The 23,374-nt window shown below is 49.6% G+C and overlaps 2 protein-coding genes across 2 annotated transcripts in view; one reads left to right on the plus strand and one right to left on the minus strand.

Annotated features, from left to right (window-relative positions):
• Window positions 1-23,374, minus strand: part of LOC138732498 (antigen WC1.1-like) — a 236,620-nt gene that overhangs the window by 174,306 nt on the left and 38,940 nt on the right. The gene's annotated exons all lie outside the window — the stretch shown is intronic.
• Window positions 1-23,374, plus strand: part of LOC138732470 (scavenger receptor cysteine-rich type 1 protein M130-like) — a 107,785-nt gene that overhangs the window by 70,959 nt on the left and 13,452 nt on the right. The window contains exons 13-20 of the mRNA XM_069879081.1: window positions 279-593; window positions 915-977; window positions 1,060-1,374; window positions 2,368-2,505; window positions 3,232-3,327; window positions 3,750-3,827; window positions 4,002-4,195; window positions 12,661-12,828. Coding sequence (XP_069735182.1) covers window positions 279-593; window positions 915-977; window positions 1,060-1,374; window positions 2,368-2,505; window positions 3,232-3,327; window positions 3,750-3,827; window positions 4,002-4,195; window positions 12,661-12,828 — 1,367 coding nt within the window. The remainder of the gene's footprint in view (window positions 1-278; window positions 594-914; window positions 978-1,059; window positions 1,375-2,367; window positions 2,506-3,231; window positions 3,328-3,749; window positions 3,828-4,001; window positions 4,196-12,660; window positions 12,829-23,374) is intronic.

Here is a 23,374-nt window from a genome sequence, read left to right on the forward strand (position 1 = left end):
GGCTTCTTCACTCTCACAGCAAAACATTTCCTCCTAAGATGTCATTTCAATCTCCCCTCTTTCAGATGAAATCAATTGCCCCTCGTCCCATCCCTGACCTCCCTGATCAAGAGCCCCTCCCAAGCTTTCCTGGAGCCCCTTTCCATAATGGAAGCTGCTCTAAGGTCTCCTCAGACTTGCTGGTCATGTCTTTGCCTGGCTGAGGGCCTGGGGGTGCTGGGACATCCTTGCTCCCACCACCCAAACCAGCCTGATACTCTTTGGACTTCTCCTCCCAGAGTTTGTAGCCCTAAGGCTGGAGAACAGCACCGGCTGCTCTGGGCGCCTGCAGGTTCTCTATAACGGGACGTGGGGCAGCGTCTGCTCCAACTCGATGACTCCCAAAGCGGTGTCGCTGGCATGCAAGGAGCTGGGCTGTGGGGACAGAGGGTTCCTCGAGACACAAGGGACCTCTGGCACAGTGTCTAACATCACCTGGCTGGATCGTGTGGAGTGTGGGGAGAGAAACAGCTCCTTCTGGCAGTGCCCCTCCGACCCCTGGGACCCACAGTCGTGCAATGACCCGCGAGACGAGACCCACATCTCCTGCAATGGTAATTCTGAGCTTCCTGGTCACCAGCCTCCCCCCAGCTCTGTCTCTTCTCCAGCACAGAGACAGAGGTTTGTCTTTCCACATCAGACCCTTCTGCTGCTGGGGCAGAAAGTGGGGGTTGAGCTCTCAGGGTCCCACAAATTGCCCAGCAGCTGCCAGCCCAATTTGCAGCAGAGCCTGGGGGAGGCAGAGGTGTCTCCAGGCACATTCTCAGAAGAGACCTCACAGGGGCTCTGAGGAGCATTGTCTCCATGGGAGCCTTCTGCTGCTCTGAGAACCAGGGTCCCTTTCTGCCTCTTCACTGCCTCATTTCCTTCTGCAGGGACACAGCCAGAAGTGCCCCCAGTCCTGGGGACCGAGTGCCCAAGCTCCACCAGCTGCACAGGTAGCGGCTCCTCTCCACCCCTCTTGCCCGGCCAGGCTGTTCCTGCTTTCCCACTGCCCGCGGAGGTCTCTGTCTTCTCCAGACAGGGAGAAGATCCGTGCCATAGGTGGCAAGAATAGATGCTCAGGCAGAGTGGAGGTGTGGTACCGCGGCTCCTGGGGGACAGTGTGCGACGACTCCTGGGACATGCGGGACGCTGAGGTGGCGTGCAGGCAGCTGGGCTGCGGCCCCGCGGTGTCTGCCCTGGGCGAGGCGGTGTTTGGGGAGGGCTCGGGCCCCATCTGGCTGGAGCGGGTGGAGTGCCAGGGGACAGAGCTGTCTCTGCAGGACTGCTGGGCCCAGACTGGGGACAGGGGGCTCTGCCAGCACAAGGAGGACGCCGCTGTGAACTGCTCGGGTGAGTGGAGGGTCTGAGAGCCCCTCCTGGGTATTGGAAAGGAGCTGGGGCTACTCCCAGTGTGGCTCCAGAGCTCCTGAGAGCAAGGCCATCCCTGCAGAGTGTGGGAGCCCAGTGCCTAGAGTGGAATACAATCATGGAATGGATTGGGGTGGAAGTGAACTTCAAGCCCATCCAGTTCTACCCTGTGCAATAGGCAGGGACATTTCACACTGGATCAGGTTGCTCAAAGCTCCATCCAGCCTGGCCTTGATCACCTCCAGGGATGAGGCACCCTTGACTTCTCTGGGTTGGGATGTCCTTCAGACTCTGTGGGTTTGGGATGTCCTTCAGACTCTGTGGGTTTCGGATGTCCTTCAGACTCCATGATTTTGGGATGTCCTTCAGAGTTCGTGGGGTGGGATGTGCTTCAGATTCTGCCCGTGAGTCCCTGCAGCCTCCAGGGTATCTCCTGGGCTGCCTGTGCCACTCTGCCCATGGCTCAGAGCGGCCCCCTGGGCTCCATCCCTGTGCCCCTGCCCAGCCTGGCAGGAGGGGCGATGCGGGTGGGATGGGGCAGGGATAAATGGGGAAGCACACACACACACACACACACACACACTGAGCGTGTCAGAAAGCAGCTCCCTGGTGATTGCACACCCACCTTCTCAGCCCAGCTCTCCTTCTCATCCCTTGCAGCTGCATCCACCATGGCAGCACCGCCCCCCCGAGCAGGTAACCTGTCCTCCCCGCTGCGCGGGGGCTGCCCAGGGCTGTGCTGGGACCCACAGCTGGGAGAAGGGGCTCCTGGCCAGGGTGTCAAACTCCCCAAAGGAGGCACCGGGTTAGGGGTGAGGTTGGGGACAGCTGTCATTTACCCGGCAGGGTGGGAGATCCCCAACCTCAGCCCCTAGGTTCTCCAGCCCCCTTTTTAAATGGGGGGTGGGAGCCATGTGTCTCAGCCTCACCTCTCCCTGCCCTGCTGCTGCCCTTGCTTTGTTCCTGCCCCTGCAGATCCCACCCGGGCCTTCCTGAGCAGCAGTGGGAGAGTCTCCTTGCCCGTCATCATCTGCATCATCCTGGGAGCCCTGCTCTGCCTGCTCCTGGCCCTCCTGGCTGGGCAAGTGCGAAGCGCCAGGGCTGAGCGCAGAGGTGGGTCCTTCCCCACGGCTCTGAGGGAACGGGCCTCCTAGTCAGGCCAGAGGGTCTGTGGGTGTCAGTGAGGGGCGAGGGCAGAGCTGTGGGGACAAGAGCGTATGCTGCCTGCTGCCCCACACACTGCCCAACACCTGCCTGGCCACGGGCCACCAGCATCCAGGGACAGAGAGTCCAGACAGGGACGGGGCAAGGAGAGAAACAGCAGAGCTGGGCTGGGGGAAACGGAGAGGAGAGGCCTGAGAATGAGCAGGGACAGAGCTCAGGGCAGCGTTGGAGGGGCTCTGGGTCAGGGGAGCTGCCAGGAGGAGTGGTGTGCAGCAGGGTCTCTCCCTAGGTTTCAGATCCCAGGGCTGTTCCCCATCCAGCCCTGACCTCCCCACAGCAGAGCATGGACCGTGCTATGGATCTGTGGGGGAGAGAGGGGGCAGAGCCAGGGGGAGAGAAGAGGTAGAAGCTGCTCCCAGCTCAACACCAGGACCTGATCCAGGGGCAGAGGGGCATAGGGTCTGTCTCTGAGGGATGGTGTGAGGGTGTCACTGCCCTAGAAGATCTCCATGGGGGCATGTGCACTCCCTGAGAGGGTGCAGTGGTGCCCAGACAGCACAGTGGGGCTGTTGGGTGCAGACAACCCTGGGCTGGCCCAGGGAATGGGGCTGGGGAGCAGAGCAGGGTCCTGTCCTCTGTCTGTGTGTCCATAAACCAGCCCTGCTCCATCTGCAGCCTCCGAGAGAGCGTGGGAGCCCTTCTCTGAGGCCGTGTATGAGGAGATCGGGAACAGCCCAGCATGGGAGAAGCAGGCGAGGTTCAGCGGCTCAGGTGGGTGTGCATCCCTCACGGGGGGAACATTTGGAGGGCTCTCTCCTTAGTCCCACCCAGGGCTGACCCACTGCAGCCCCTGACCCACGGTCCCTGCAGTGCTGGTGCTGTGGGGTGTGTGGGGAGAGCAGCCAGGTCCTGGGCCCGAGAGAGGACCTTCCTCCCCACAAGTCCAGCCAGGGTCAATTCCTCTCTCCCGGCCACTGCGTCCCCTATGGCACCCGAGGGCTGAGGGAAGGGGCTGTTCTGGGGCAGTTCTGGGACCTCCTCTTGGATGGGGTTTGTCCCAGGGTTGCAGGGGGAACCCTGAGCCCTTCTCCACACACAGCCCTGGCGCTGTGCGTCCCCTGTCCCCAGAAGCGCTGACCACGAGCTGGCTCAGCAGAGCACACTCCCCTCAGCCCCGCTGTGCCTCTCCTCAGGCTCCCATTCTGAGAGGTCCCTCACCGAGCTGCACCCCAAGGACAGCAAGGAGGAGGATGGTCTGGGGTCAGTGCCAGGTACTGGAGGGCAGGGAGGGGTTGATCTCTCCTTCCTGCAGATGTGAAGAACAGTGGTGTTGCTGAGTGTCGCTGTCAGAGCTAGAGAGGACATGGCGGGTTCTCCTGTGGTGCTGCCAACCCCAGTGTCTGAGCCCCACGTCCCTGCTCATCCTCCTGTCCTCTGCTCTGCAGGACACGGTTCCTCCCTGCCACCAACTCCCTTCTCCTTTCAGAGACCCCTGTCTCGCCTGCAGGTGACCCAGCAGATGGTTATGATGATGCCAGGGAGGCTCCTGACCCTGAGCAAGATCCTGTGTTGGGACCGGGAGGCTGGGAAATGCCTGGGGCACCAGAAAAGGGAGCAGGACCCAGTGATACACCTGGAGGTGAGAGGGAAAAAGAGCACTGCTGATTCCTGGGTGCCACCCTGGTGTCAGATGAATTGCTGAGAGCCCAAAATCCTGTGGTGGGGAAGGTGCTGTTGAGTTTTCTTTGTAGGGCTGGGGGTGGGAGAGGGAGTGGAACATCTGAGGGCCGGGGAGCAGAGGGAGGAAGGTGATGCACGGCCCAGGAGGGGCACCTCATGGGATGAGCACGCCATGGTCTTGCTGCTTGGAGGGGCAAACCTGCACTCCCAGAGCAGTGCTGGGGCCCTTAGAGCTGAGGGAGGTGCTTGCTGTCCATCTCCAGAGAGCACGGGCTATGATGACGTTGAAGAAATGTCCCTGGCCTATCCCCCTGAAGACACACAGACTGGGACCCAGGAGCTGAGTGCTCAGCAGTTCCTGAGCCCCAGGCCAGCAGAGCCCATCCCTGCAGTGGGACTGGGGGCAGCCAGGAGGGAGGAGAGGACTGTGCAGCTGGGAGAGCCATGAGCACCAGGAACTGTCTTTCTTTGTCCACAGCAGCAGGAACAATTGGGCATTGCCTCTGTTTTTATTCCCATTTCAACCCGTATCTCTGTGTTTGGTGTCATTAAAATCCTTTGAGTGCCAGCAGAGCAGGTTCTGTCCTGGCTGGGGTCGGGGTGTGTCCCTGAGCTGGTTGCAGGGAGCAGAAGACAAGGACATGGTGGTGGGACATGGAAACAGCTCAGAAACAGCAGCCTCAGAGCTGTGGGGCTGCAAGAGCCCCTGCTTCCTGGGGAACATTCCTGAGGCAGAGACATTTCCAGCTGCAGTTTCCAGCAAAACTGTCTCTCTACACATCCCCACGCTGCACCCCAGCAGCAGTTCCCACCTCCTGACCTTGGACTCCCCACGGTTCGGAGGTTCCAACAAAGCTGCTGAGTTGGGGTGAACCCTGGGCCGTGGCCCCAGGGGGATCACAGCCATGGATTCCCTCCCCCAGGGGTCAGGAGGCAGCTCTGCTCCCGCTGCCCTGGCTCAGGGTGTAGGGCAGTTTCTGGGGCTCACAGGGCTGGGGTTGCCCCTTCGCTGGCTCTGCCAGGGCCTCGGTCTCCGTGGGCTCTTCCTGCTGATCTGGGCCATCACAGACCCTGAGATCTCCCATCACAGCCCCACAGCCGCTTCCTAGCTGGGCAGGGACTGCAGGACCCCCCAGCAGCCCTGGGACCCCTCCTGCTGGGCTTCAGCCCCCACCCCACTCCCTGCTGGCAGCTCCTCTACCCCTGGGGATACCCTGGGGAGGCCTGGGGGGAGCCCAGGCTCACAGACCCTTCTGCCCTGGTCCCAAAACTTTCCTGCTGGCAGCCCCTGGTCCCAGAGCAGCCTCTCTGTCCCCAGCCCTGTGCCCGTGTCTCCCTGGGGAGGTGCAGGACTGCAGCCTGCCCTGGTGGGAGTTTCCCAGAGGATGGAGTCAGTGTTTCCTGTGCCCACATGTGTCAACCACCCCTTTGGAGGCCTCACCCTGTTCCCACTGGCATGAGGTGTATGGAGACAGCAGATCCCTCAGGAACAAGAAGTGGGTGCTGCCCCACCAGTCCCACCTCCACAATGCTCTGCCTGACTCATTGGTACCAGGTTCCCTGCCAAGGCTCTGCTCAAGCTAGCAGTGATGGCAGAAGAAAAGGAACCTGGAGACAGGGTCACAGGAGGAAACATTGCTCCTCCATCTTGGGAGTCCAGCAGAGCTGGAGAGGACCAGTGCTCAGCTCCAGCTTGTGCCTGTGTGAGGCTGGGAACTCAGGGAAGAAGCATCCTTGGTGCTCATGGTGCAGAGCCAGGTGTGATGGTGAAGGAAGCAAGGACCAAGGGCTGGATCATGGTCACCTCAACAGGCTGCAGCCGGGAGATGTTCTGGGGTGCCCCCACCTTCTAATGGAAGAGACCCACTGGATCATCGAGTCCAACCATTCCTATCAAACACTAAGCCATTCTCCTCGGCATCTCGTCCACCCGTGCCTTAAACCCCTCCAGGGAAGGTGACTCAACAACCTCCCTGGGCAGCCTGTTCCAGTGCCCAATGACCCTTTCTGTGAATTTCTTTTTCCTAACGTCCACCCTAAATCTCCCCTGGCAGAGCTTGAGGCCATTCCCTCTTGTCCTGTCCCCTGTCACTTGGAAGAAGAGGCCAGCACCCTCCTCTCTACAATCTCCTTTCAGGTAGTTATAGAGAGCAATGAGGTCTCCCCTCAGCCTCCTCTTCTCCAGGCTAAACAACCCCAGCTCTCAGCCATTCAGTCTCTGTCAACCAACACCCCCAGTTGGCTATGATAGGAACGTGGGGAGTGGGAAGGGGAAGGGGAAGGGGAAGGGGAAGGGGAAGGGGAAGGGGAAGGGGAAGGGGAAGGGAAGGGAAGGGAAGGGAAGGGAAGGGAAGGGAAGGGAAGGGAAGGGAAGGGAAGGGAAGGGAAGGGAAGGGAAGGGAAGGGAAGGGAAGGGAAGGGAAGGGAAGGGAAGGGAAGGGAAGGGAAGGGAAGGGAAGGGAAGGGAAGGGAAGGGAGGGGAGGGGAGGGGAGGGGAGGGGAGGGGAGGGGAGGGGAGGGGAGGGGAGGGGAGGGGAGGGAAGGGAAGGGAAGGGAAGGGAAGGGAAGGGAAGGGAAGGGAAGGGAAGGGAAGGGAAGGGAAGGGAAGGGAAGGGAAGGGAAGGGAAGGGAAGGGAAGGGAAGGGAAGGGAAGGGAAGGGAAGGGAAGGGAAGGGAAGGGAAGGGAAGGGAAGGGAAGGGAAGGGAAGGGAAGGGAAGGGAAGGGAAGGGAAGGGAAGGGAAGGGAAGGGAAGGGAAGGGAAGGGAAGGGAAGGGAAGGGAAGGGAAGGGAAGGGAAGGGAAGGGAAGGGAAGGGAAGGGAAGGGAAGGGAAGGGAAGGGAAGGGAAGGGAAGGGAAGGGTAAGGTAAAATAGGGTAGGGAAATGTGACGTGAGGTAAGGTAAGGTAAGGTCAGGTCAGGTCAGGTCAAGCTCATGTCAAGATCAAGGTCAGGCAAACATCAGGGTAAGGTAAGGGCAGGGTACCTTAACTTGACTTACCTTAACTTACCTTGCCTTAACTAAACATTCCTTAACTCACCTTGCCTTGCCTTAACTTACCTTTACTTTCCTTAACTTAACTTACCTTAACTACCTTGTCTGATCTTACCTTACCTTACCTTTACTTTCCTTAACTTAACTTACCTTAACTACCTTGTCTGATCTTACCTTACCTTACCTTACCTCACCTTACCTTAAATTAACTTACCTTAACTTACCTTAACATACCTTAAATTAACTTACCTTTACTTAGCTTAACATACCTTACCTTAACTTACTTTACGTTAACTTAACTTAACTTAAATTAACTTACATTACCTTAACTTAACTTAACTTAATTTAACTTAACTTAACTTAACTTGTCTTACCTTAACTTACCTTAACTTAACTTAATTGACCTTAACTTAATTCGCCTTTACTTAAGTTACCTTCACTTACCTTCACTTACCTTACCTTACCTTACCTTACCTTACCTTACCTTACCTTACCTTACCTTAACATAACTCACCTTAACTTAACTTAACTTAATTTCAGTAAAGAGGCGGGGCTTGGATCGGGCAGAACATGGGAAAAGGTGGGGCTTGGGAATGGGCTGGGAGAGGGAAATAGTCTGGTCCTTGGAATTCTAACCTTAACCCTAACCCTAAGGCTTATAGGAGCGAAGTCCTACGCTCCATATTCAGACCCGCCCATTCCCACCCTCCGCCTATTTCCCATGCTCTGGTCTTGGCCCAGACGCTTCCCACTCTCCACCTATTTCCCACGTTCCACCACAGCTCCACTCCACCCGTTCCCACGTTCATCCTATACTCACACCCCGCCCTTTCCCACGCCATTCCAGTTCCCACACCCCGCACACTCCCAGGCGCCACCTATTCCCACTCTCTGCTCATTCCCTAGGCTCGTCTGATCCCATGTTCCATCCTCTGCCCTTCCCTATCACATGCTCTCCCTCTTTCCCACACTCCGCCTCTTCCAAAGCTCCACCCTATCCAACATCCTGCCCGTTCCCATGCTCTGCCTATTTCATGGACTGGAAAAATTAACAATATATTTCTGTCACAGCAATTGCCTGCATGCCTTATTCTATTTTATTCAATTATGTCTGACATTAAATAGGAAGAAGTGTCTATCTGCTAGGGGAAAATTCTAATTTGAAATTTCTAATATTCTATTCATCGCTATTTAATCTTACTTCTTCTTCCAAAAAAGAATGAAAAGTAGAAACCAAAGATTTAAAATTTCTCAAACTCTAGACAATTTCCAAAACCCACTTTCTATTATCAAAATCTACTGTATGATGGGGAGGAGGAAAACATCTGCATGGATTATGCTTATTCATATCTATGTTGTTAGGTACGTCATTTGTCTCTCAATCTGCCTGCCTAAAATATATACAGAAAATTCCTACTGGATTTCTTTATTTTATGTTGGCACTTAAGAAACAACAGAGAACATAACCTACTGTATTGTACCAAGTAATGCCAAATGTCCCTGGTACAGAGTATAGGAGAAAGGGGATATAAACTAAATACATTATGGGCGACATGGAATAGGGAGAATTGTCGATCGGGGGGAGGAAAACTCTAATTTGATATTTCTACATTTCTCTTCTTTGCTATTTATTCTTACTATTTCATTGCAGAAAAGAAGGGAAAGTAGCTACCAACTATCTCAAATTCTAGACAGTTACCAAAACCCTCTTTCTCAAACCCTCTTTCTCTTAGAAAACTCTACTATAGATTTCATTTATTGGTTAACGTATATTCAAAATCTTGAAGAAAATTGTAGATGGATTGTAAGGTAAAGTTTGGTCTTTCATATAAGTATATATTTGATTTATATGATGTAAAGAAGAGTTCTTCCTGCTTCCTCCAGATTTCTATGTAGGGGTAGGGTTACAGTTAGTGTCGTTAGGGTTAGGGTCATTACTGTTAGGTTTATGGTTGGGGTTAGTGACATTAGTTTCAGGGTTACTGTTATGGTTCGGTATAAGATTTGGGTTAGTGACATTAGGCTTAGGATTAGGGTTATCGATATTAGACTTAGTGTTAAGGTTAAGGTTAGAGTTCCAAAGACCAGACTATTTCCCATACCCAACCCATTCCCAAACCCCACCTTGTCCCATGCTCTGCCCGATCATGAGCCCCGCCTTTTTCAATGCCCCACACGTTCCCACACGCGAGCTATGTCCAACACCCCGCCCACTCCCATTCATCACACCATCAAAACTTCTGCTTATTTCCTACTCCCAAAACAATCCCACACTCTGTGTCTTTCCCTGCTTGATCCTATGCCTCGCCCATACCCACACTGCACATATTCCTGCCACCTGGCTATTGCCACGCTCCTTCTAGTCTCACACTAAGCCCCTTACCATGACCTGCTTCTTCCCACACTCCACCTATTTCCCACGCCTCACCAATTCCCACCACCTGCTTGTTCCCATGCTCCATCATCAGCCGCGCCTGAACTCGCACCCCACCCATTCCCATGCTCTGCTTTTCCCACGCTCTGCCAATTCCCAAACCCCACCCATTCCCATGCTCTGCCTGTACCTACGCCCCACCAGTTCCCATGCTCTGACTGTTCCCACGCCCTGTAGTTTCCCATACCCCACCCATTCCCACACTCTTCCTCTTCCCACTCACTGCCCGTTCCCGCGCCCCAACAATTCCCACGCCCTGTCTGTTCCCATGCCCCACCCATTCCCATGCTCTGCCTGTTCCCACACCCTGCCCATTCCCCAGCCCTGCCTATTTCCCACACCCTACCCCGAGCGTGAACATGGGAGGGGCACGGGGAAATTTAGACAGTAGCGTCATGGAATCAAACACAGAGATCAAGATGATCAGCCAGTGTTCAATTGATTGAGCTTAGCTGTTTCTTTATAAACCCTTTTTGGTCAAATTCCTGGGTGCCCATGAGGGTATCTCCAGTGTATTCTTGGTTAAAGGTAGCTGTCCATAAAGCTATTACTAACATAGAATTTGCTAAAATACTGCGCATGATAAGAAACCAAATTACATTCAAATCAACTATGTTGATAGTTCCCTTGAATCGTTTTTCTTTCAGCTTGTCTTTTTCTTTGGTGCTTGTTCCCACCCAACTAGCTCTTGTATTCCTTTGAGCTGGCCTTTGTTTATCTTTCAACTCTCTGTTTCAAGGCTTTGATAGAATTGCTCAGTCCCACAGCATCCAGGCCATCTTCTCTGTACAACGTTGCCACAGGAAAAGACAGAGTGTGGGAATGGGTGGGGCATGAGAAGGGGCAGGGTGTGGGAAGAGTCAGAGCGTGGGAATGGGTGGGGTGCGGGAATGGGCGGGGCTGAGGTTGGAGCGTGGGAAAAAGCAGATGATGGGAATGGGCAGGGCGTGGGAAATAGGAAGAGAGTGGGAAGAAGCGGGTGATGGGAAAGGGTTCGGTGTGAGACTAGAAGGAGCGTGGCAATAGCCAGGTCGTAGGAATATGTGCAGTGTGGGTATGGGTGGGGCAGGGGATGGAAGAGGGGAAGAGGGAGAGCGTGGGAACTGTTCAGGCATGGAAAATAAGCAGAAGTTATGATGGTGTGATGAATGGGAATGGGTGGGGTGTTGGACATAGCTGGAGTGTGGGAATGAGTGGGGCATGGAAAGAGGCGAGGCTAAGGATCAGGCAAAGCATGGGATAAGGTGGGGCTTTGGAACAGGCTGGGCGTGGGAAATAATCTGGTCTTTGGAACTCTAACCTTAACACTAAGCCTAAGGATAATATCGCTAATCATATTCCTGACCCTAATGTCGGTAACCCAAACCATAAATCAAACCACAACCATAACCTTAAAGCCAATGTCACTAAGCCGAACCGTCACCCTAACCCTAACGCCCCTAACCATAACCCTACCCCTACATAGAAAAGTTGATCAAGCATTAAGAACTCATCTTTACACCATAGAAATCAAATTTAATCTAGTATGAAAGGGTTAAAATATACCAAACAATCAATCTAAAATTTTTTTCAAGATTTTTAATATTTATTTACCACAAATTGAAATAGGTAGTAGAGTTTGATATAAGAAAGAGGTTTTTGGTAATTTTCTAGAATTTGAGATTATTCTGTCTTTGGTAGGTACTTTTCATTCTTTTATGCAATGGAGGAGTAAGATTAAATAGTAAAGAATAGAAATCTAGAAATTTCAAATCAGAATTTTCTTCCACCACATTGACATTTCTCCCTATTCATTGTCGCCCACAATGTATTTATCTTATAAACCCTTTCTCCTATATTCTGTAGGAGGGACATCTGGCACTATTTTGTCCAATTCAGAAGGTTATGTTCTCAGTTGTTTCTTAAGTGCCACCACAGAATATAGAAATACATCAGCAATTTTCTGTATTTTTTTTGGCAGTCAGCTTGAGAGACAGATGATGTTCCTCACAACCTAGAGATGAATAAGCATAATCCAGGCAGATGTTTTCCTCCTCCCCGTCAGTTTATTTAAACTGCCTCTGGAATAAGCTCAATTTTTTTGCCTTTTGAGGTCCACAGCTTAACTTCAAGAAGAACGTAGCCAGGAAACGTTCTGTTTACACTCCTCTCAAATAAAGATGTTTTTGTGGAAGCAACTATAGGACAAGATACAACGGATATCCAATTGAATACAAGATAAATAGTTTTGCACAGGAAGTATTCATATATAAGAAGGAATTTTAGTGATAAGTTCTTAAAATTTCCTGGTGGTTCTACTTAAGATCTATGAATTTACATTCTATGCATTTATAACACTACTAGTTACCAATGACTTTATCAGAAGCTATATTTTTGAGATCATTTAATTCACCCATTTTGTCCTCTGAAAAGTGTTCCAGAGCAGTTCCAAGACACAGATGATGAATGGTGATGTAAATAATCCTGTTCTTTAAGTCACGGACCAAGCTTGCAATATTTCAACTCCTCCCTGCTGCTGTGCCTCCCCCCTGGGTTGTGCCCGTTGGTCTGAGGGATATGGATGGGGTGGATCGGGCTCCTTTTCGGTGTCTGTCGGACCCAGATCAAAGGGATTGTTGGCCCTCCCTTCGGGGGGTGCAGAGGCAAGCACAGCCAGTTCAAGGGGGGTGGGGGTTTAGTGCAGTTTTTTATGATCCTGCACTAGACTTGGAATTATCACTGTGCTTTTTAGAGCCAACATGCACCTTTAACGCTTCAAAAACTTTCTGCCAGGGACAAAGCAACTTAGTAGCTAATTTCAATAGTTCAGTTAGACAAATCTTGTCATATTTAATCCCTCTCTTGGAGACGATAGGTTGGAGGATTTTCACCACTGCCTCTTTATTATATTTAAAAAATGTGGAACTCATTCCTCCCCGACTGCCTCTACTTGCCTGTAGCGGATCTTTGACTCCAGAGTCTTCTTTATTTGGACGCGCGTCTTACTCCAATCTTCAGCAATGCCGGAAAGCCATCAGCAGTGCCGGGAAGTTTCAATCTTCAGCAGTGCCAGAAAATCTTCAGCAGTGCCAGAAAAATCTTCAGCACCGGGTCAGTGCCAGAAAGTTTTCGGCCGGTCCTTCCACCCTCTACCGCGTCTTCAGTCATTTTGAGCAACTTCGGCAGGTAATCCGAGGGTCCCTGTTTGGGCGCCACTTGTTGACAGGAGCATCACAGAATCAAACGCAGAGATCAATATGATCAGTGAGTGTTCAATTTATTGAGCTTAGCTGTTTTTTATAAACCCTTTTCGGTTACATAACTGGGTGCCCACGAGGGTATCTACAGTGTATTCTTGGTTAAAGGTAGCTGTCCATAAAGCTATTACTACCATATTCTTGGCTATAATACTGCACTTGCTAAGAAACCAAGTTACATTAAAATAAACTATGTTGATAGTTCTCTTTAATTGTTTTTCTTTCAGCTGGTACTCATTCCCACTGAACTAGCTGCTGCAGTCCTCCCAGGTGGCCCCTGTTTATCTTTTGGCTCTCTGTTTCCAGGCTTTGATAGAGTTGTTCAGTAGCACAACATCCAGGCCTTGTTCTCTGTAAAATGTTCCAACAACGCTTTCCCCGCTCCACCTATTTCCCAAGCCCTGCAGATTCCCATCACCTGCTTGTTTCCCACGCTCCATCATTAGCCCCATCAGTTCCCACGCCCTGCCGTTTCCCATGCCTCATCCATTCCCATGCTCTGCCTGTTCGCATGCCCCACCCATTCTCATGCCCCACCCATTCCCACACTCTGCCTGTTTTAATTCCCCAACCATTCCCATGCCCCGCCTGTTCTCATGCCCTGCCCTTTCCCGTGCCCTGCCCATTCCCATACTCAGCCTTTTCCCACGCCCTGCTCTTTCCCACACTCTACCCTTTCCCATGCTCTACCTTTTCCCACACCCTCCCCGTTCTCACACCCCACCCATTCCCATGCTCTACCATTTCCCACCCCCGACCAGTTCACACGCCCCCCCCATTTCCCTGCCCTGCTGATTCCCATCACCTTCTTTTTCCTACCCTCCATCCTCAGCCCTGCCGGTACTTGCGCATCGCCCATTCCCACCTCTGCCTGTTCCCACTCCCTGCCCATTCCCATGCCCCACCCTTTCCCACGCTCTATCTTTTCCCAAGCCCTGCCTGTTCCCGCGCCCCGCCTATTTCCCATGCCCCAGCCATTCCCACGCTCCATACTCAGCCCCGCCCATTCCCACCCTCTGCCTATTTCCCACGCTCTGATCTTGGCCCAGCTGCTGTCAGAAAGAGATGCTGAGCAAGAATGACCATGAATGCTGCAGAGCCTCTGGAGATAAAACTGCAGAGAACTTTGATAAGCAGCTAGCCTCCAACCAGAGAAAATTCAACATCTGTGGGAAAAACAAGAAGGCATAGAAACAATAACAGTGGTCACGAGGAGCTGGGAAGGGGAAGAACAGCTGTGGAAATTTTTATGAAGGACTTGCAGGACTGTTGTTGACATTTCATTATGGTATAAAGATGAGGTTGTAACAATAAACTTGGCCTCAGTTGAACTTAAATGAGAGTCCATGTCTGTTTAATATGCCAAAAGCTGCTTCCCACTCTCCATCTATTTACCACGCTCCAACACAGCTCCACTCCACCCATACCCACATTACTTCTAGAATTCCTCCCCGCCCTTTCCCACGCCTTTCCAGCTCCCACACCCCACCCGTTCCCATACGCCACCTATTCCCACTCTCTGCTCGTTTCCAGGGCGCATCACATCCCATGCTCCATCCTCTGCCCTTCACCATCACACGCCCCTAAACACAAGAAGGAGGTTGAGGCTCTGGAGCGAGTCCATGAGGAGCAACAAAGCTGGTGAAGGGGCTGGAGAACAGGCCCTATGAGGAACGGCTGAGAGAGCTGGGGTTATTAAGCCTGGAGAAGAGGAGGCTGAGGGGAGACCTCATTGCTTTCTGTAACTACCTGAAAGGAGGTTGTAGAGAAGAGGTTGCTGGCCTCTTCTTCCAAGTGACAAGGGACAGGACAAGAGGAAATGGCCTCAGGCTCTGCCAGGGGAGGTTTAGGCTGGACATTAGGAAAAACATATTTCACAGAAAGGGTCATTGGGCACTGACAGAGGCTGCCCAGGGAGGTGATTGGTCACCTTCCCTGGAGGTGTTTAAGGCACGGGTAGACGAGGTGATAAGGGACATGGTTTAGTGTTTGATAGGAATGGTTGGACTCAATGATCTGTTGGGTCTCTCCCGACCTGGTTATTCTATGAATCTATGATTCAATGATTTTATGTCCCTGCTACAGAGTATAGGAGAAAGGGGGTATAAAATAAATACATTATGAGTGACATTAAATAGGGAGAAATGTCAATCGGGTGGAGGAAAATTCTAATTTGAAATTTCTAGAATTCTATTCATCGCTGTTTAATTAGGGAGAATTAGGTTAGGGTTGAGGTTAGACTTCTAAAGACCAGACGATATCCCACACCCAGATCATTCCCAAGCCCCAACATCTCCCATGCTCTGCTCGATCCTAAGCCCCGCCTCTTTCCATGACCTAGTAATTCCCACACCCCAAATATGTCCAACACCCCACACATTCCCATTCATCACACCATCACATTTTGTGATTATTTCCCATGCCCGAACCATCCCCACGCTCTGGCTTTTCCCCTACTCGAACCTCTGCCCAACCCATACCCACACTGCACATAGTAGAATGACCTGGCTATTGCCAGGCTCCTCCTATTCTCACACCCAGCCCACTCCCATGACCCGCTTTTTCCCACAATGCACCTATTTGTCTCGTTCTGCCAATTCCCATCACCTGCTTTTTCCCATGCTCCAACCTCAGCCCCACCCATTCCCGCACCCCACCCATTCCCACGCTCTGCCTGTTCCCACACCCTGCCCTTTCCCACGCTGCACATATTTCCCATGTGGCACCCATTCCAACGCTCCATACTCAGCTCCGCCTATTCCTACCCTCTGCTGGTTCCCACGCCGTGCCAGTTCTCATGACCCACCCATTCCCACACTCTCCGTGTACCCACGCTCTGCCTGTTGCTGTGCCCCACTCATTCCCACGCTCTTCCTTTACGCATGCCCAACCTGTTCCCGTGCCCCACTCATTCCCACGCTCTACCTGTTCTAACGCCCTCTAACTCACGCCCCTCTGTTTCCCACACATTTCCAGTTCTCACACCCAGCCCGTTCCGATGCACCAACTATCGCCACTCTCTCATGGGTGAATTTAATGATCTCAAAACCATAGCTTATGATAAAGGCTTTTGATACCTAATTATGGTAAAAGTGGTTTTTTTTGTTGTTGGTTGTATTTTTATAATTTTATGAATATAAATGCATAGATCTTAAGCAAGAACCATCAGCTAATTTTAAGATCTTATCATTAAAATACTTTCTTATGTATGAATACTTCCTTTGCATAACTAGATATTTTGTATTCAATTGGATATCCCTTGAAAGGTGTCCTATATTTGCTTCCAAAACCAAAAATTTATTTGAGAGGGGAGTAAACAGAACATTTCCTGGCTATGTTCTTCTTTTTATTTCATTTTTATGATGTAAAGAAAAGTTCTCTCTGCTTCCTCAAGATTTCTACGTAGAAGTAGGGTGTACAGTTAAGGTCGTTATGGTTAGGTTAAGGGGCATTAGGGTAAGGGTTGAGGTTACGGTTAGCAAAATTAGTTGTACGGTTACGGTTATGGTTCGGTGTATGGTATAGGTTAGCGTTATTAGGGATAGGTATAGGGTTAGAGGTATTAGCCTTATGGTTAGGGTTAAGCTCAAAGTTCCAAAGACCAGACTATTTTCCATGCCCAGCCGGTTCACAAGCCCCACTTATCCCATGCTCTTCCAAATCCTACGCCCCGACTCTTTCCATGACCCGCTAATTCCCACACTCCTGCTATGTCCAACACCCCGCCCATTCCCATTCATCACACCATCACTATTTCTGCTTATTTCCCAAGCCCGAACAGTTCCTACGCTCTACCTCTTCTTCTGTTCCATCCCCTGCCCCACCCATACCCACACTGCACATATTCCTACGACCTGGCTATTGCCACGCTCCTTCTAGTCTCACACCAAACCCTTTCCCATCACCCGCTTGTTCCCACTCTCTTCCTATTTCCCACGCCCTGCCCATTCCCATCATCTGCTTTTTCTCACGCTCCAACCTCAGCCCCGCCCATTCCCGCACCCCACCCATTCCCACGCTCTGACTCTTCCCACACCCTGCCCCTTCTCATGCCCCACCCATTCCCACACTCTGTCTTTTCCTGTGGCAACGTTGGACAGAGAAGATGGCCTGGATGCTGTGGGACTGAGCAATTCTATCAAAGCCTTGAAACAGAGAGTTGAAAGGTAAACAAAGGCCAGCTGAAAGGAATACAAGAGCTAGTTGGGTGGGAACAAGCACCAGATGAAAGAAAAACAATTCAAGACAACTATCAACATAGTTTATTTCAATGTCACTTGTTTTCTTAGCCTGCACAGTATTTTAGCAAATTCTATGTTAGTAATAGCTTTACGGACAGCTCCCTTTAACCAAGAATACACTGGAGATACCCTCGTGGGCACCCAGGAATGTGACCAAAAAGGGTTTAGAAAGAAAGAGCTAAGCTCAGTCAAGTGAACACTCGCTGATCATCTTGATCTCTGTGTTTGATTCCATGACGCTACTGTCTAAATTTCCCCGTGCCCCTCCCATGTTCACGCTCTGGGCAGGGCGTGGGAAATAGGCGGGGCTTGGGAACGGGCAGGGTGTGGGAAAAGGTGGAGCGTGGGAAAGGGTGGGGCTTGGGAATGGGCAGGGTGTGGGAACAGGCAGAGCATGGGAATGGGTGGGGCATGGGAACAGACAGGGCGTGGTAATTGTTGGGGCGCGGGAACGGGCAGGGAGTGGGAAGAGGAAGAGTGCGGGAATGGGTGGGGTATGGGAAACTACAGGGCGTGGGAACAGTCAGAGCATGGGAACTGGTGGGGCGTAGGTAGAGGCAGAGCATGGGAATGGGTGGGGTTTGGGAATTGGCAGAGCGTGGGAAAAGCAGAGCATGGGAATGGGTGGGGTGCGAGATCAGGCGCGGCTGAGGATGGAGCATGGGAGCAAGCAGGTGGTGGGAATTGGCGAGGCGTGGGAAATAGGTGGAGTGTGGGAAGAAGCAGGTCATGGGAACGGGCTTAGTGTGAGACTAGAAGGAGCGTGGCAATAGCCAGGTGGCAGGAATATGTGCAGTGTGGGTATGGGTGAGGCAGAGGATTGAGGAGGGGAAAAGACAGAGCGTGGGAATGGTTCGGGAGTGGGAAATAAGCAGAACTTGTGATGGTGTGATGAACGGGAATGGGCGGGGTGTTGGACATGGCTGGAGTTTTGGAATGAGTGGGGCATGGACAAAGGAGGGTCTTCGGATGGGGCAGAGCATGGGAAAAAGCTGGGGTTTGGGAACGGGTTGGGCCCTGGAAGTAGTCTGGTCTTTGGAAATCTAACCCTAACCCAAACCCTAACCCTAATATCACTAACCCTAATCCTAACCCTAATGTCGCTAACCCAAATCATATACTGAACCATAACTGTAGCCCTAAAACTAATGTCGGTAACCCTAACCATAAATCTAACCCTTATGACCCAAACCGAACGCCCCAAACGGTAACCCTACCCCTACGTAGAAATCTTGAGGAAGCAGTAAGAACTCTTCTTTACATCACAGAAATCAAATTTATACCTTTATGAAGGTCAAATTATACCATAAAATCCATCTAAACTTTTCTTCAAGATTTTTGAATATTCACTTACCAATAAATGAAATAGATAGTAGAGTCTGAGATAAGAATTAGGGGTTTGGCAATTGTCTAGAATTTGAGATATTTTAAATCTTTGGTAGACACATTTCATTCTTTTATGCAATGGAAGAGTCAGATTAAATAGTGATGAATACAAATTTAGAAATTTTATATCAGAATTTTCCTCCACCATGTCGACATTGCTCCCTATTTATTGTCACCCATAAGGTATTTATTTTTGTCCCACCTTTCTCCTCTAAAGTGTAGCAGGGACATCTGGCACTATTTTGTACAATAGAGAACGTTATGTTCTCAGTTGTATCTTAAGTGCCACCATAGAATAAAGAAATCTATTAGGAATTTTCTGTCTTTATTTTTGGCAGGTAGCTTGAGAGACAAATGATGTACCTCTCAAGATAGAGATGAATAAGCATAATCCATGCAGGTGTTTTCCTCCTCCCCATCATCTAGACGATAGTAGATTTTGATAACAGAAAGTGGTTTTTGGTAATTGTCTAGAATTTGAGGTATTTTAAATATTTTGTAGCTACTTTTCATTCTTTTATGCAATGAAAGAGTAAGATTAAATAGCAATGAATAGAAATTTAGAAATTTCCATGTCAATTGGGGGGAGGAAAATTCTAAGTTGAAATTTCTATTTGAAATTTCTGGGTTCCCACACTCTGCCAATTCCCACCTTAAGGTGCAAATGAGACAGCATGATTCTTTTGATTTAGTGTTGCCAAAGTGTAAGAGTAACTGACACAGTGTTTGGCAGAGTATTCTCCACTTTGCAAGGTACTAGGGAAGTTTTTAAGACTATGTCTCTTTTGTGAGATGTGAACATATATGAGCTTGGTCTGCGACTTAAAGACTAGGATTTTTTACTTCACCACTCATCATCTGTGTCCTGGAACTCCTCTGGCACACTTTGGAGAGGAGAAAACGGGTGAATTTAATGATCTCAAAAACATAGCTTCTGATCAATCCTTGGTAACTAATAGAGTTGTAAATGCATAGAATAGAATAAAAATGCACAGATCTTAAGGAAGAACCATCAGCTCATTTTAAGAACTTACCAGTAAAATTTTGTCAGGTATCAACACTTCCTTTCAAGAACTAGTTTTCTTGTATTCAATTGGATATCCGTTGAAAGTTGACCTATATTTGCTTCCAAAAAAAGAGTCTTTATTTGAGAGGAGAGTAAACAGAACATTTCCTGGCTATGCTCTTCTTGAAGTTAAGCTGTGGACCTCAAAAGGCAAAAAAAATGAACATGTTCCAGAGGCAGTTGAAATAAACTGATGGGGAGGAGGAAAACATCTGCCTGGATTATGCTTATTCATCTCTAGGTTGTGAGGTACATCATTTGTCTCTCAAGCTGACTGCCAAAAAGAAATACAGAAAATTGCTGATGTATTTCTATATTCTGTGGTGGCACTTAAGAAACAACTGAGAACATAACCTTCTGAATTGTACAAAATAGTGTCAGATGTCCCTGCTACAGAATATAGGAGAAAGGGTTTATAAAATAAATATATTGTGGGCGACAATGAATAGGGAGAAATGTTGATGTGGTGGAGGAAAATTCTGATTTAAAATTTCTAAATTTCTATTCATTACTATTTAATCTTACTCCTCCATTGCATAAAAGAATGAAAAGTACCTACCAAAGATAGAATAATCTCAAATTCTAGACAATTACCAAAAATCTCTTTCTTCTATCAAACTCTACTATCTATTTCATTCTTTGGTAAATGAATATTCAAAATCTTGAAAAAAATTTTAGATGGATTGTTTTGTAAATTTTAACCCTTTCATACTAGATTAAATTTGATTTCTATGATGTAAAGAAGAGTTCTTACTGCTTCCTCAAGTTTTCTACATAGGGATAGGGTTACGGTTAGGGACGTTTGCTTTGGGTCACTACGTTTAGATTTATGGTTAGGGTTACCGACATTAGGTTTAGGGCTACAGCTATGATTCCATTTATGATTTGGGTTAGCGACATTAGGGTTAGGATTAGGGTTAATGATATTAGGGTTAGGGTTAAGTTTAGACTTCCAAAGACCAGGGTACTTCCAGAGCCCAACCCATTCCCAAACCCCAGCTTTTTCCCATGATCTGCCCCATCCTAAGCCCCCTTTTTCCATGCCCCACTCATTCCAAAACTCCAGCCATGACCAACACCCCGTCCATTCCCGTTCATCACACCATCACAAGTTCTGCTTATTTCTCACTCCTGAACCATTCCCACGCTCTGTCTCTTCCCCTGCTCAATCCTCTGCCTCACCCATACCAACACTGCACATATTCCTGCCACCTGGCTATTGCCACGCTCCTTCTAGTCTCACAATAAGCCCGTTCCCATCACCTGCTTCTTCCCACACTCCACCTATTTCCCACGCCTCGCCAATTCCCACCACCTGCTTGCTCCCATGCTCCATCATCAGCCGCGCCTGATCTCGCACCCCACCCATTCCCATGCTCTGCTTTTCCCACGCTCTGCCAATTCCCAAACCCCACCCATTCCCATGCTCTGCCTGTACCTACGCCCCACCAGTTCCCATGCTCTGACTGTTCCCACGCCCTGTATTTTCCCATACCCCACCCATTCCCACACTCTTCCTCTTCCCACACCCTGCCCGTTCCCGCGCCCCAACAATTACCACGCCCTGTCTGTTCCCATGCCCCACCCATTCCCATGCTCTGCCTGTTCCCACACCCTGCCCATTCCCAACCCCCACCCTTTCCCACGCTCTACCTTTTCCCACGCCCTGCCCATTCCCAAGCCCCGCCTATTTCCCACGCCCTGCCCAGAGCGTGAACATGGGAGGGGCACAGGGAAATTTAGACAGTAGCGTCATGGAATCCAACACAGAGATCAATATGATCAGTGAGTGTTCAATTGATTGAGCTTAGCTGTTTCTTTCTAAACCCTTTTTGGTCACATCCCTGGGTGCCCACGAGGGTATCTCCAGTGTATTCTTGGTTAAAGGTAGCTGTCCATAAAGCTATTACTAACATAGAATTTGCTAAAATACTGCACATGCTAAGAAACCAAGTTACATTCAAAAAAACTATGTTGATAGTTCTCTTGAATCGTTTTTCTTTCAGCTGGTGCTTGTTCCCACCCAAGTAGCTCTTGTATTCCTTTCAGGTGGCCTTTGTTTATCTTTCAACTCTCTGTTTGAAGGCTTTGATAGAATTGCTCAGTCCCACAGCATCCAGGACATCTTCTCTGTGCAACGTTGCCACAGGAAAAGACAGAGTGTGGGAATGGGTGGGGCATGAGAAGGGGCAGGGTGTGGGAAGAGTCAGAGCATGGGAATGGGTGGGGTGCGGGAATGGGCGGGGCTGAGGTTGGAGCGTGGGAAAAAGCAGATGATGGGAATGGGCAGGGCGTGGGAAATAGGAAGAGAGTGGGAAGAAGCGGGTGATGGGAAAGGGTTCGGTGTGAGACTAGAAGGAGCGTGGCAATAGGCAGGTCGTAGGAATATGTGCAGTGTGGGTATGGGTGGGGCAGGGGATGGAAGAGGGGAAGAGGCAGAGCGTGGGAACTGTTCGGGCATGGAAAATAAGCAGAACTTAGGATGGTGTGATGAATGGGAATTGGTGGGGTGTTGGACATAGCTGGAGTGTGGGAATTAGTGGGGCATGGAAAGAGGCGGGCTAAGGATCAGCCAAAGCATGGGATAAGGTGGGGCTTTGGAACCGGCTGGGTGTGGGGAATCGTCTAGTCTTTGGAAATCTAACCCTAACCCTAATATCACTAACCCTAATCCTAACCCTAATGTCGCTAACCCAAATCATAAAACGAACCATAACATTAGCCCTAAACCTTATGTTTGTAACCTTAACCATAAATCTAACCCTAATGACCCAAACCGAATGTCCCTAACCGTAACCCTATCCCTTCGTAGAGATCTTGAGGAAGCAGGAAGAACTCTTCTTTACATCACAGAAATCAAATTTATACCTTTATGAAGGTCAAATTTTACCATAAATTCTATCTAAAATTTTCTTGAAGATTTTTGAATATTCACTTACCAAGAACTGAAATAGATAGTAGAGTTTGATAATACAAATAGGGGTTTGGCAGTTGCCTAGAATTTGCGATAACTTAAATCTTTGGTAGACACTTTTCATTCTTCTATGCAGTGGAAGAGTAAGATTAAATAGTGATGAATACAAATTTAGAAATTTTAAATCAGAATTTTCCTCCACCATGTCGACATTCCTCCCTATTTATTGTCACCCATAAGGTATTTATTTTTGTCCCACCTTTCTCCTCTAAAGTGTAGCAGGGACATCTGGCACTATTTTGTACAATAGAGAAGGTTATGTTCTCAGTTGTATCTTAAGTGCCACCATAGAATAAAGAAATATATAGGGAATTTTCTGTATTTATTTTTGGCAGGTAGCTTGAGAGACAAATGATGTACCTCACAAGATAGAGATGAATAAGCCTAATCCATGCAGATGTTTTCTATGTAGGGGTAGGGTTATGGTTAGGGTCGTTAGGGTCATTAGGGTTGAGGTTATGGTTAGCGTTAGCGACATAAGTTTTAGGGGTACGGTTATGGTTCGGTTTATGGTTCAGGTTAGTGACATTAGGGTTAGGATTAAGGTTAGCGATATTAGCCATAGGGTTGGGTTTAAGGTTAGAGTTCCAAAGACCAGACTATTTCCCACACAAGCCCATTCCCAAGCTCTATCTTTTCCATTCTTTTCCCAATCCTAAGTCCCGCATCATTTCATGCCCCACTAATTCCCACACTCTATGTCCAACACCCCATCCATTACCATTCATAACACCATCACACACTGTGCTTATTTCCCAATCTCAAACTTTTCCCACGCTCTGCCTCTTCCCCTGCTCGTTCCTCTGAC

The sequence above is a fragment of the Phaenicophaeus curvirostris genome, chromosome 33 (genome assembly GCF_032191515.1).
Source record: "Phaenicophaeus curvirostris isolate KB17595 chromosome 33, BPBGC_Pcur_1.0, whole genome shotgun sequence".
Lineage (NCBI taxonomy): Eukaryota > Metazoa > Chordata > Aves > Cuculiformes > Cuculidae > Phaenicophaeus > Phaenicophaeus curvirostris.